The 13,626-nt window shown below is 37.7% G+C and overlaps 1 protein-coding gene across 7 annotated transcripts in view; it reads left to right on the top strand.

Moving 5' to 3' along the window:
• Positions 1–13,626, top strand: part of Il1rl2 (interleukin 1 receptor like 2) — a 48,086-nt gene that overhangs the window by 21,336 nt on the left and 13,124 nt on the right. For 6 of the 7 annotated variants that reach the window (XM_074050443.1, XM_074050444.1, XM_074050442.1 and 3 more), the window contains 3 exons: positions 3,897–3,971; positions 9,063–9,192; positions 10,576–10,712. In XM_074050443.1, the coding sequence (XP_073906544.1) occupies positions 3,897–3,971; positions 9,063–9,192; positions 10,576–10,712 (342 nt within the window). The remainder of the gene's footprint in view (positions 1–3,896; positions 3,972–9,062; positions 9,193–10,575; positions 10,713–13,626) is intronic. The other variant, XM_020157383.2, reaches the window with a different exon arrangement.

A 13,626-nucleotide genomic window follows, 5' to 3' on the forward strand; every position in this document is an offset into this window, starting at 1 on the left:
ACAAAGATGTCATCCATCATTTCTGTCCTTTCTTGACTCCAAGTTGGCTGCAAGAGAGAAAGGTTCAGAGCAAAGGTCAATAGACAAAATGGAGAGATGTCATGTTTTCCCGTTTTTAGTTAATCTGTGGGACCAAGTGAGGAGTCAGCGCCTTTTAATAAAAGCAGTCCAAGTACCTGAGGAACCAGGGAACTAGGGTCTTTTGACCAGTGACAAATACAGGAGAAGGGGACAGATAACTGACAGCTAAATAGAAAGTATTTGTTATTTAAGTTTAAAACTAGAAACATTTTTATAAAGTAGAATACAGAGTAAGTAAAAGTCAGAAAACTCCCAGTTAAATAGACTGCCCAGGGAAAATAACCCCATAAGCATGGACTACTAAAAGATAAGTTTGGAACCAGCAAAAATAATTTGTCTTTACTTAAATAGAAGGCCTTGACCTAAAATATGAGTTTACCTTCTGTCAGAGGTACCTGCAATGGCTTGGATGTTTAGTAGCCCTATGTAAGATCACTTCTTTAAAACCTCTTGGCTTTAGTAAATTTTGTGAGGTCTGGCAAAGGTGAGTCCATCTGGATTGTGACAGCTTTCCCCCTCTTGTCTCCAAACTGTCTCTGAAGAGTCTCCTCTGAAGATTTTGTCAATTAACCATTTTGGTTAATGAAAGTCCCTTGGTGCCAAAATAGCTTTCCCAGATGTTTTCAAGGTTGGAGGGGAAGGACCAGGCAGGTCAGGTGAGAATCAGTGACAATTAAGTCCCATTTGGCCAAATTATAAACAATAAAAGAGGTTTAGAAGAAGTGGGTTTACCTGGCATCCATTTTTAGTTCTGTCTGGACTGTAGATGATATCCTGATAATTTAAAATGCATAGACTGTCAACAGACAACAGTTATATGTTCTCTAAAAAGCCAACAAAAGCAAATATTTAGAAGGCTGACTCAATTGTAAAAGAGGTACTTGTTAGAATCATTTTTGGGAGTTTGATTGTAAATGTTTCAGAGAAGGACCCAGACTGCGAATGACAAGACTTAGAATAGTCAGGGTTAAAATACTGAAAAGTAGTTTAGGAATTGTCAGAACATTTAGTTATTTTCATTACAGACAACATTCTGACTGACAGAAATAAAGAGGCAACACTAAGTGTTCCTTGGTACAATTAGGACACAATATACCTGCTTGGTAAAGTTTTTTTAAGCTTTGTATTTTAGATATGAATACATTACAAAGGAGCTGGCCACAATTAGCATCACAGCTACATAGATATTAGATATACATATTAGTTCAGCTTTTTTTTCTTTTCTTTTTTGGAGTAAAATTTAGAATTTTGGCTAGTAAGATAACAGATGTACAGCACAGACAAAAGTCAAAACGTTAGATCTCTTACCAATCAGGGGGACAGTGTCAGTGATCCCAAATAGTCTTATTTTCTAATGTATAATTACATTTCATATATACATTACCACTTATTTGGCTAAGACAAAAATAGGCCAGGTTTTAAATAGCAGAATTGCCGAAATGGCAATTTGTTTTCGAATGATACTGATTACAAATAGCGGAACTGTCGAAAGTTTTATTAACTATTTTATATGCCAAAGGTTTAAATGAAATGCATTTGGATAAAAGAGAGCTTTAGTTAGTCATTTTACATATATTAAGCTGACATATTTTTAACTCTGTAAATGTTTGTACAATATTTAGGTAAAGTCTAGACATATAGCTCAACACACTTTTAGTTACAAATCTATAGTGTACTTATTGTGCCAGAATTATCTAAAACAACAGTTGTTCTATCACACCGATATATAGTGGTCATTTAAGAGACTTTTATATGAACAGATATTTAAATGAACTCTGATTTAGTTAAGGTTTAGTTTTTTAAGTATTTAAAAGTTTGGTAAGATCAACAGAAAGCACGAGTCATTTTTTTATGACAGTTTTTTACAGATATTACTCAGAGCAGAACAATGTTAAGAGAGTGTTGTTATTTTATGGACATAGAGAATCAAATTTTAGTTTAACATGACCCTAGAAAATCTTTTAGGTAACTGTTAGATTACAGTCAACTTAATCATATACCCAAGCTTTTGTAAGTTTCATCTGTTATATACTTTTAAGACCTACTCAGCCATGTCCACTGCCCTGAAGCTTGAGGTGTGAGAGAGAGGGGAGGCAGAGGCAACTGATAATGCACCAGTGAGAGGTATCACATAGGGATGATTCATGCAAGCTAGGAAAGATCAAAGAGACAGTTATCAATTGAAAAGGCAGTGGTTAAGGAAAACCTTGGATAATAGTCAGGGTGATGGTCAGGAAGCAGTCACTGAGAGATGGACTGGGCAAGATATTTCTAGACAGAAGATACGAGGGCCCTGGAAGAAGAGGAAGCATGTTGTATCTGAAGGAGGAAAAGTAGGCCAGTTGGATTGGAGCAGTGCTGAGCTGGGGAGATAATGGTGGGTGTTGAGTTTGGGGAAATAGTTAGGGGTCAAGGTCAGGTAGGAACATGAAATCCAAATTGGGTAGTGTGAAGTGTATTCTAAGAATAATGGTAAGCAGTCAGAGGGGTTGAGAACAGGAGAGTAACATGGCATGATTTCATTTCTGAAATAGCAGAGGCAGGAGAGTGGTTAGGAGGCGGGTGCAAAAGTGCAGGTGAGAACATGTAGGCACAGGTAATGTGGTAAAATGAAGAGAGAAAGATCTGAATGCATTCAAGGAAACTTCAGAGGAAAACTCCACTGGTCTGAGGGTTAAATTGAATTTGGAGAGTGAGGGATATGGTGGGTCAAGGCTTTTAGGCCTCTGGGCATATGCTGACTGAATAGTGATGCTAGTCACTGAAACAAGACAGATGTGGAGGGAAATCATGAGTTTGGTCATTTGCAGGTTGAGTGTGAGGTGCTTTTGAGACATCCAAAGGAAGAATGTGGAATAGACCATGGCCTACGTGGGTCTGCAGCTTAGAGGAAGGGCTGGAGATAAGACTTTCAAAGTCATCGAGCTTTAGATGGTAATTAAAGATTGAGTGTGGATGAGATTGCCTAGGAAAAAAGAATAGGAATTAGGAGCACAGACTGCAAAATGTTAGGAGGTAAATATTTTGGGGTTTGGTGATTGATAAGTTAAAGAGGATGAGAGAAAAGCTGTGGCCTAGAATGACTTCCAGATTTTACATATGTGTGGTTTAGTGGGTGGTGGTCCATTGACTAGCTGGTGATCACTTTTATTTGGGAATACTGAGTTACAGTAATTAGTAGAATGCATACATATTATAACCATCATAAAGGACAAGTATTTCTCTATTTCTCCTAGCTTCCCTCTGAAAACTTTTTTCATACTCCACTCTAAATATATAGGACTAAGTAAGTGAGTGCTAAATTTTGGTGGACAAGTGAGGAAGGGAGGAGTAGAGAAAGACTGAAGGACAGGAAGACAGTCATAAGGGAGGGGGGGATGCAAGAGCTGGAGAATACAGGAGCAGAAAGGATTAAAAGAATGTGGAAATGCAGGGTTGGAGAGGGAGGCGTGAAACTGAAGGTAATAGTAAGTTAGGGTCATCGGTCCTCTCTCCCTCAGACCTCAGCCAGAGCTTTGTTGATGGGCAGTGCTTGAAAAGTATATTTAGATTGCCAATAAATGAAGTTTTATTATACCAAGTTGTAGGTTTTGTTTTTTCCTTTGTTTTTTTTTCCCTCACCAATTCAGTTAATTGCAGTTGGAGAAAAAAAATGCACTTGTGCAGTGATATTCTGTCCCACCCTGGGTTTTTAATGTTCTTGACCAATGTTTTTAGAAGGTCTGCTCTGTGCCGTGAATCACAGTATCTCATAAGGTACTTGACAGTGTGTCACATGCAGTCCTAATGCAGTTTTTGTGGGCATGATTTCTTATCAGAAAGAGCTGGAAGTGGAGGAAGAATTCCTAAAATCATTTATCCAGAAAACAACTCCATTGAAGTGAAACTAGGTAAGTAAAGGCACCCGAGGCACTGAAATCACCAAGGGAAGAGCTCAGTATGTCCATATATTCTAGTGAACATGTTGAATTTCAAGAGTGAAGACAGACCCATAGACATCCACGTTGGATACACCTGAGCTCATCAGGAAAGGTAGCAAGATGAAAACCAGCAGAGTCAAAGCTTGGCCAAGTTGCGGTCCTGGAGTTCTGGCAATGAGCTCTATGGGTCTCAATGAGTACTGCAGATTTGTTTGTGCAAGGGTGATGAAAATGTAAAAATAATTCCTGAAAAAGATAATACATAAAACTGCTATTAAGTCATGTTGATCAGGAATTCTGAATTATTTCATCTCATACTGGGAAACACATTAAGGGAGTAGGAAATATGATCATTTATATAGGAAAGGAACAAAAAGGTTGCCTCAGTTTGTGAACTAAGTAGAGAAAAATTAGCTCAAATTGTTTTTTAAAATAAAATGAAAACTCACATAGAGTATCTTCTGGAAAAAATGCAAAAATAACTGCTCAGATTAAATTGAATACTAAAATCCAGTTGGATTTTATAAATCCAGCTTCATGTGCTTCTTAAAAAATACATACGTAAAAATGCAAGACTTTGTATAAGCAAGATATCACTTATAAAAATTAACATAAAAAAGAAGACTGGGTGATTTCAGTCTAATAATAATTTTGCTAGGGCAAAAATTTAAATGGCAAATTGGATCATTTTATGATAATCAAAATTGTAACACTTCCCAAAACACAAATTCTTGTGGTGCTGGGGACCCAGGGCCTTGTGCTTGTTAGGCAAATGCATTACCACTGAACGACACCCTCAGTCCCTATAAGACATAAATTTTCATGTATTCAACAGCAGTGCTTCAAAATATATAAAGCTGAAAGTCTCAGAAATACAAGAACAATGCAGTACAATTATTTCAGGAGAATAAGAAAATACAGTTACAGTAGGAGATTTTAATATACTCCAGCTCTGACAGATTTATTGGGCAAATAAGAATCCAAAAGATTTGTGTAATATAAGAATAATCTATTTAATAGACCAATCTTATAAACATCTGTAAAATGCAGAGTTCCTCCTCCAAAGGAAGAAATTGTACAGAACAGATGGTACAACCACAGGGCAGTAAATCTAGAAATTTATAACCAAAACAATGAGAAAATTCTCTATCATTAGGATGTGAGTGGTGGATTTATTGATTAGCTTGATTTAATTATTCCATTATATAAATTTATAATTAAAATATTACATTGTATTCCAGAAACATATATAATTATTATTTGTTAATTAATTTTTTAAAAAATTTTAAAGAAAGAAAAATTAAACAAGAACAAATCTACCTTCTAGTTATTTGCTTTCTCTTTTAGAGATTACACCAAAGCAATAGGCTAGAAAATAATGACAGTGAGAATACTTCATGTCAAACTTGATGGCATGTGATCAGTGCTTCACCCTAAACCAGTTTATATCTTTAACTATTATTAAAAATAAGTGTAGAAATAATTAAAATACATAACCATTTAACTCTCTAAGAAAAGAGCAGCTATGCAACAAAAATGAAAGCAAAAACATAATGAATTTATTCAAAGAAAAAATTAGAGTGGCAAGTGCATAGTTGGCTCAGGGGTAAAAGAGTTGAGGTGTGTGATGGTGTTGGTTGTTGGGAGTTGATAGGTAAACTTTGAGCATATCTAATCTCTGAAATGCAGAGAAACCCAAACATAAGATTTAAAACTGTGAATGCTTATGAAAGAGCAAATGGTAAGGAGATGAAATCTGATTTAAAGGTCATAGGTCATATATTTTTAGGAGTTCCTTTAAATGGTCAAGTGAATATGAATACTTATAGTGATGGATACTTGTACACATATCACTCTCCATGTGGATACTCTTGTAGATATCATAAACCCCTGGAAAGACAAGTTAGTTGCTACACTTCCTAACCCAGTGTGATCCCCACTCCTTTCTTTAGAAATCCTAGCCAATACACGTAGTCGATTAAAAGGAGGAAACTTTAAGGAGGAAGATAAATTATAATTATCTTTAAATGATCTATGGATATCTACTAAGAAATTTTAACAAAATTATCTAAAAGCCTATAAATCCCTGACAATCATTCAGTAAGTTTTATCTCAGTACAAAATAAACTTTCAAAGTTAGTATAATTTTTTATGTGGCTGAAATAATCATATATTATTGAGGTGCTAATATGCTTTCTCTGGCTTTGTTCTTAATCCCATCAGGCTGTGTTTCACCTGTTTTCACTTGGGACACAGTTACCACAGGAAATTACATGTAGGGGAAGGTCCATCTTTTAATTGGGTGGTCTTGCCTCATCTGCAAGGCACCCAATTTCCTTTTTCTAGGACACACTTCATAACCAGTGAAAGTATGGCAAACTAAAAATGACAAAATTTGTCACTCACAATCCTACATCAAGGAAATACTAGGTTGTTCTTCAGATAGAAGGAAAATGTTCTCAGGTAGTAAATCAGCAATGTGGAGGGAGAACGAAGAAGCAAATATTGCTGTAAATATGGGAGTCAATCTGAATGCATCTTGGCTGCATAGAGCAATGATGATTGTTCATGGAATGTGAAATCAAAGTGCACAATATTTGCAAAAATAGGTAGGGGGAAGGATAAATGAAAATGCATTGCATGAATCTTGTGTTGTTGAAGGGGGTAAAAAATATCAATGATCTCAGGCTTTGATTAGTCTGAACATACATGTTTTAATACCTTGAGCATCCTTAAAAGAATAATAATTTTTAAAACACATGTTTAAATGTATTACTAAAAATAATTTAATCATAGCCAAGAAGGAATACAAAGAAAGACTCCAAAAATGGTGATAAGGAAAACACAAATGTGGGACAGATTAATATGTAGAAAATATGTGACAGTTGAGGTAAACATATATATGCCATTAATTACAAATGACTGAAATACTCCAAATAAAAATGGTTTAAAAAATAAAAAAATATCTCTGTGTTGTTTACAAGAGGCTTGGAGACAAAGGTTAGAAAATGAGATAGGACATTAAAACTAGCTAAAATGCTGGTATAGTCATATCAATATCAAGACAGATCTTTTTGTTGTGGTATTGGGACTTGTGCTTTTTGCCTGAGACTGCTCTCAGACTGTGATCCTCCTACCTGTGCCTCCCATGCTTATAGGAATTATAGGCGGGAATTACAGGCAGGAGACACAGCACCCAGCCCTCTAGCATTTTCTTAGTTTTAGAATAGTCACCTAATTTCTGTGAGGAAGAACTAGATTGAAGGACTTACACTACTAGATTTCAATAATTTTTAGAAAGCGCTGATAATTTAAACAGTCTACTACTGGTACAAGGAAAGCATAGAAATGAAAGAACAGAAATAGGCCCGCATCTGGTAGGTATTTGATTTTGACAAAGACACTATAGCAAAGCAGGGAATGTACAATTTTTCCAATAAATGATACTGGAAAATTGGATGTAATGTAGAATAAAATGAAGCCAGCCCTTTCCTCATGTTATATAAAAATATTCCCATGTGCACTGTCAACCTAAACATGAAGGTTAAAACAATACATTTCTAAAAAAACAACTTCATGATTTTGGAGTAATGAAAACAATTTTTAAGTGGAGACATACAGAATACTAGTTGCGAAGGAAAAATTGATAAATATGACAGCATTAAAAGTAAGTTTCTGAAACTGAGTGTGGTGCCTTAAACCTCCAATCTGAGCTACTTTGGAGGCAGAGATCAGGAAGACTGCAGTTCAAGGACCGCTGGGCAAAAAAACTTTGTGAGACCCCATCTCAACCAATGGTGGGACATGGGGTGGTGGACCCTGTCACTCCAGCTACATGGGGAAGCACAAATAGAAAGATCGTGATCCAAGCCAGCTGGTGCATAAAGTGAGTTAAAAACAAGTAACCAACACAAAAAGGGAAAAAGGGTGTAGCTCAAGTGGTAGAGCACCTGCCTAGCAAGCAAGAGGCCCTGAGTTCAAATCACAACATAGCCAAAGAAAAGAAGTGTCTGTTTATTAAAAGACAACAAAAGAGCTGGACACCAGTGGCACATTCCTGTAATCCTAGCTACTCAGGAGGTAGAGATCAAAAGGATTGAGGTTTGAAGCAAACTAGGAAAATTATTCTTCAGTCCCTTGAAAAATACCTAACACAAAACAGGGTTGATGGAGTGGCTCAAGTGGTAGAGTGCCTGCCTACCAAGCATGAGGCCCTGAGTTCAAATCCTAGTACCACCTAAATAAATGAGTAAATAAATAAATGAAAAATGTAGGGAAGGGGTATATGGAAAGCTTTGGAGCTTCTGAAAATATGCTATTTTCCTGATGAATGGAAGGTGGTATGGATATTTGCTTTATCACAATTCATTAACTTTACAATTACATTCTCTTTTTTTACTATATGTGTGCTATATTTCAAACTTCAGCAAATTAAAAAAAATACTAGCTAGGATAAAGAAAGCTCTCTGAAACTTGAAATAGGATCTATTAGACTTATGGGGTAAAATAAATTTAAATACAGACTTATTAAACATGATTTGTGAATGTGTGGAGGCAGGAGAAAGGGAAGGAGGAGGAAGAATATGGGGGTCATGCATGTTGAAGTTGAAATATCCCTGGATTTAGAAAGACACACAAGTTCATGACTCATGTTCCCCTAATTCCCACGTGACTTTGGGCAAATCACACAATCTGAACTTCAACTTTCTCACCCATAATAACACCTCCCTTGTTCTACTTTGTTGGATTGTCTCAAAGATATGAAGACAAAGGGAGAAATCTTTGCTGATGTCACTGGACATGGAGTAGTATTTGTATCTTGACTGTAGAAAACATTCATGTGAAGTTAACAGTATATACAAATCTCTTTGCCAAGCATAGCCTGGAAGACCACCCATCCCACTGTTCTAAGAGAGGATAAAGTAGATTAACATTGACCTGTGGCTTTTCTTGTTATCAAAAGATATTCAAGGCTCAAAAGCAAGGCGCATTTGTAACCAATTTGAGTAGCTGAAAATTTGTAGAATTTTCTTTAATATGCTTTTAATTTGACTGCTGTAGGATCCCCCCTCATTGTGGACTGCAAAATAACTGACACAAAGGAGAATACAAACCTACGATGCTGGAGAGTCAACAGCACTCTGGTGGATGATTACTACAACAACACCAAACGCATCAGAGAAGGAATCGAGTAGGTGCTCTGTTCTCCTGGCTTCTCTAAACTCAGCAAGAGAGTTCAATCCCCAGTACCACAAAACAAAAACAAAAACAAGAAAACCCCATAAGCTCAGCAAGAATTTCTCCATCCACATTAATTTGTGGATTAAAACTACTGGTTTTCATGGACTGGTCCCACTGTCTTCTCAATACTGCTCTTGCCTCTGTCTTTCAGTGATCTTTGTGAGTGATGTGTGGTCAAGCATCTAGCTCAGAGAAGTGTGAGATTTTCATGTTTATCAGTGACCAAAATGTAATTAGGGACATGCAGCAAAACATGGAGTGTGACTTCCGTAAATGGCACCTACTTCTTTCAGCTGCTGTACAAAACAAGTGATGTAACCTTTTACTTATATCATGAACCACAGGCCTTCAAGGCTTAAATTGCAAAACAAGCCCAACGTGGCAGGGAGAGGTCATAGTCGCTACCAAACCTAGTGGCACAAACTCAATTTATGGTGCTATAATTTGAGTGGTGTGAAAACAGGACTAGTGGTATCAGAAGACACAACTTGGGTTGGGCCTTGCAGTGTGGATGAGCTCTGATGCCTGCAGAGGCCTGTCAGGCTGGGGGTGGGGTCTGTGGTTAACTGACCCACACTTCTTTCATCTGTCCAGAAGAAAATGCAAATTTGTATCTACATAATCTATACATCTCATTGAGCTACTTAGTGACGTATTTGTAGGGTAGATCTATGATCCACATTGTTCTCTAAGGAAGAACACTTTATCTCCAGAATAACGATTATAAATATTGTGGGCAAAGACCAAAAATCATATGTTCTCCCTTATATGTGGACATTAGATCAAGGGCAAACACAACAATGGGATTGGACTTTGAGCACATGATAAAAGCGAGAGCACACAAGGGAGGGGTGAAGATAAGTAAGACACCTAAAAAACTAGCTAGCATTTGTTGCCCTTAACGCAGAGAAACTAAAGCAGATACCTTAAAAGCAACTGAGGCCAATAGGAAAAGGGGACCAGGAACTAGAGAAAAAGTGAGATCAAAAAGAATTAACATAGAAGGTAACACACATGCACAGGAAATCAATGTGAGTCAATGCCCTGTATAGCTATCCTTATCTCAACCAGCAAAACACTTGTCCCTTCCTACTATTGCTTATACTCTCTCTACAACAAAATTAGAAATAAGGGCAAAATAGTTTCTGCTAGGTATTGAGGGGGTGGGGGGGAGAGGGAGGGGGTGGAGTTGGTGGTAAGGGAGGGGGTGGGGGCAGGGTGGAGAAATGACCCAAGCCTTGTATGCACATATGAATAATAAAACAATAAAAATTAAAAAAAAAACAAATTATTGTGGGCAAATATGACTCATGTGTTATATTTTCTTTTATAGGACCAATGTTTCTTTTAAGGACCACATTTTTTATACAGTAAACATAACCTTCTTAGAAGTGAAAATGGAAGATTATGGCATTCCTTTCGTGTGTCACGCTGGAGTGTCTGCTGCATACGTTGTGTTAACGCTCCCAGGTAATGCTCAGTATGTCACAAGCTGTTCAGAGCACTCAAAGTGATCACCAGAAATGCAGGCTTGGTGTGAGACCAGAGAGTGGTATTAAATGCAGAACCCTGATGTGAGAGTTAACAAAAGCCTGGTGCTACGTCAGATACATTTCTTGGAGTAAGACTGAGATTCTATGGTAGAATTTTGTGCCATATTCAGGTACATTAAGATTGTATGCAGGAAAGTCCTAGAGAATAGTTTTCCTTTAATAAACCCAGTTGCTTAACTTTTATAGTCAATTATTTGTGATTTTCAAATTTTAGATGGTTTATTATAATTTGATATACATATAAAATGTTTTTGTATAGTTTTGACATGTAACTTTTCAAAATTATCTATAATTCTGATATTTGAATAGGAGCGCTTCCAACTCCAAGTGTGTACCTAAACTACACCCAACACTGTACAGAACTGTTTTCCTTCAGAAGTAATAAGGCCAGAGATGAGAGAGGAGGGTGAAATCAGAAACTGGAGTATGGCTTTAAAGTCATAGCACACCAGGGGATTATGACCTCCCTTCCAGTAGCTATGGATAGGGACCTGTCTACAGCAGCTTTCAGTTGTGGGTGTGCACGTTTTCTCCCTCACTTCTGTGACCTAGAGGCCAAGGTCACTTTGTCCCCAGTTGCATCACCTGGGATCAAAGCAGACAACAGCTGTTTTCCTCACTCTGGACCCCTATAGACCCTCATGGCTGCATTGGGTGGGAGGAGTCTTAGACCCTTCTGTCTCCACTGCCTGTTTTTTCTTCTTCTCATTGTTTTTTCCACCTTCCCCCCGTCGATCTTGTGCACCCACCTCTGGACAGTGCCTCTGGGAGTTCTTTGCTGCTTTTCTTTCTTCCCATCTCTATGGTTTTTACCGTCATCCTTATGCAAGTACAAACAGATTCCAATCACTAATAAGTTCTGTCTCTCCACATGGTAGCCCTCCCTTTCCAGCTGTGTGCTGGACTGCAGATACATCAGCTTAAGTTTGAAAGCATGTTTATTCTCTCAAGCTCTCAAGCTTCCTGGTTCTGGCTCTGCTTTTTTTTATTTTTTTCCTTTGCTAATGGAAGCCCAATGTCTTCCAGGTAATTCAGGTTCAAAATCTGGGTGTCATCTCAATCCTTTCCTCTTCTTCCCTCATGACAGTGCCCAATTAACCGCTGAATTATATAGAGTCTTCCTCCACAGGAACCACCAGCCACATCTGTCCCCTTTTCTCCACTTCATTAACATGGTGGAATGGTTTTAACTGAGGACTTTAAGATCCAGGTGTCCAGGTTCAGATACTGGCTTTACCATTTGTGAGCTATGTGTCTGCAGCACTGTCTCTCAGCCCCTCTGTACTCAAGTGTTCTTATCTGTAAAATTGGGTAACAGTATCTTCCAGAGAGGATTGTTGATAGAAAAATACTATTTTCTTACTTTTTTCTTGTGAACCTAACATACTTCTAAGAAAGGGCGCATGTATGTATATCATATAACAAAATATTATAAGAAAAATAAACATAAAACTATCACCTACACTAAGAAAATAAACACTACCAGACCTGAAGAGCCCCTGTGAGTCCTTCCTGATGAAAGTGTCTCTTTTCATTTTAGACAGCTTCTCTAACGTTCAGGAAAGTCATTTCTTTGCTTTTCCATCCATGTCGAAATCCCTAAAAACACAATTTAGTTTTGTGGTTTTATATTCAGAGACTTAGATAATTTTTTTCTATTATTTGCCTCTTAGGTTCATGGAGTCTTCTGGCACAGCAGTGACGTAGCATACAGCTGTTGTTCATTTATTCTCATTGCTGAATCCTATTTGCTTGAGCAACTAGGTCACCACTTATCCACTCTACTGTAACTGTGTGATCATTTGAGTTGTTTTCAGTTTGAGATTAACAAATAATGTCACTATGAAAATTCCTCTACTTGGGTCCTGGTAGCCATGTAAAAGCATTGCTCTATGATATATTATTGGAGGTGGAATTGCCAAATGAGATCCTGTCATTAGTTATTCTATATAATCTTTATTGTTCTCCAATTTATTCCTACCCCCAGTAGTGTATGAGAGAATCAAATGAGATAATTTTGCAAAGCAAGCATAGAGCCTGTCATTTAGTGAGTTCTAAAATGTGCTTTTTATTAGTACTATCCTAGTTCTGGCCTTAATTTTATGCTATTTTGGTGATTATATCAGTTTTCTAAATGGTGTCCTTGCCTGGAGAACTTTCTTGGTCTAATATCTTCCAGTGATTGTTGTGGTTATCTAAGGATGGTTATAATTCTGCCACTCCCCTGTGTGGACATTAGTGCGTCCTCTCTTCCTCTGGAATGAAATGCCAACCCCTGGCTTGGCATTCAGGAACTCCCTGATCTGCCTCTTCCCATTCAGCCCCTGGTCATCTCCTTTGCTTTACAGAACAGAGTCAGATGAGAAACAAAGAAGGATCTTCTGTGGATCCCATATTTTGACAAAGGAGGTGACTTCGAAGCCAGTGAGGCCAGGATGGGTTTTCAACCAGGAAGCAGGGCATAACCTCCTCCCTTTTGGCACTGTAATAGCTTCCAGCAGAAATGCTGCCTGCTTTAGGCTAGAGAGTACAACCCAAGAGACTGTAGAACACCTTGGAGATTTCATGACACCTGACGTGATCACAATTTAGATTTGTCTCAGCCTGTATGATTGAGTGCTTTATGTAGTAATCTAGTCTGAAGCTGGCCAACATAGATTTCTTTGCCAATACTCACTACTGTGTATGGACCACATGCAAGTGCTGTGCTCAGAAGAATTCTCAGGGCAAGCCCAGGCCCAGAGGAAATAATGTAACCAGTTAACACCTGTCAATCATGTGGAAAGAGGAAGGCTCCTTTGTCCCATTATTCAGACTGGTGAGAAGCTCTT

The sequence above is a fragment of the Castor canadensis genome, chromosome 12, assembly GCF_047511655.1.
Source record: "Castor canadensis chromosome 12, mCasCan1.hap1v2, whole genome shotgun sequence".
In the NCBI taxonomy this organism is placed as follows: Eukaryota; Metazoa; Chordata; class Mammalia; order Rodentia; family Castoridae; genus Castor; species Castor canadensis.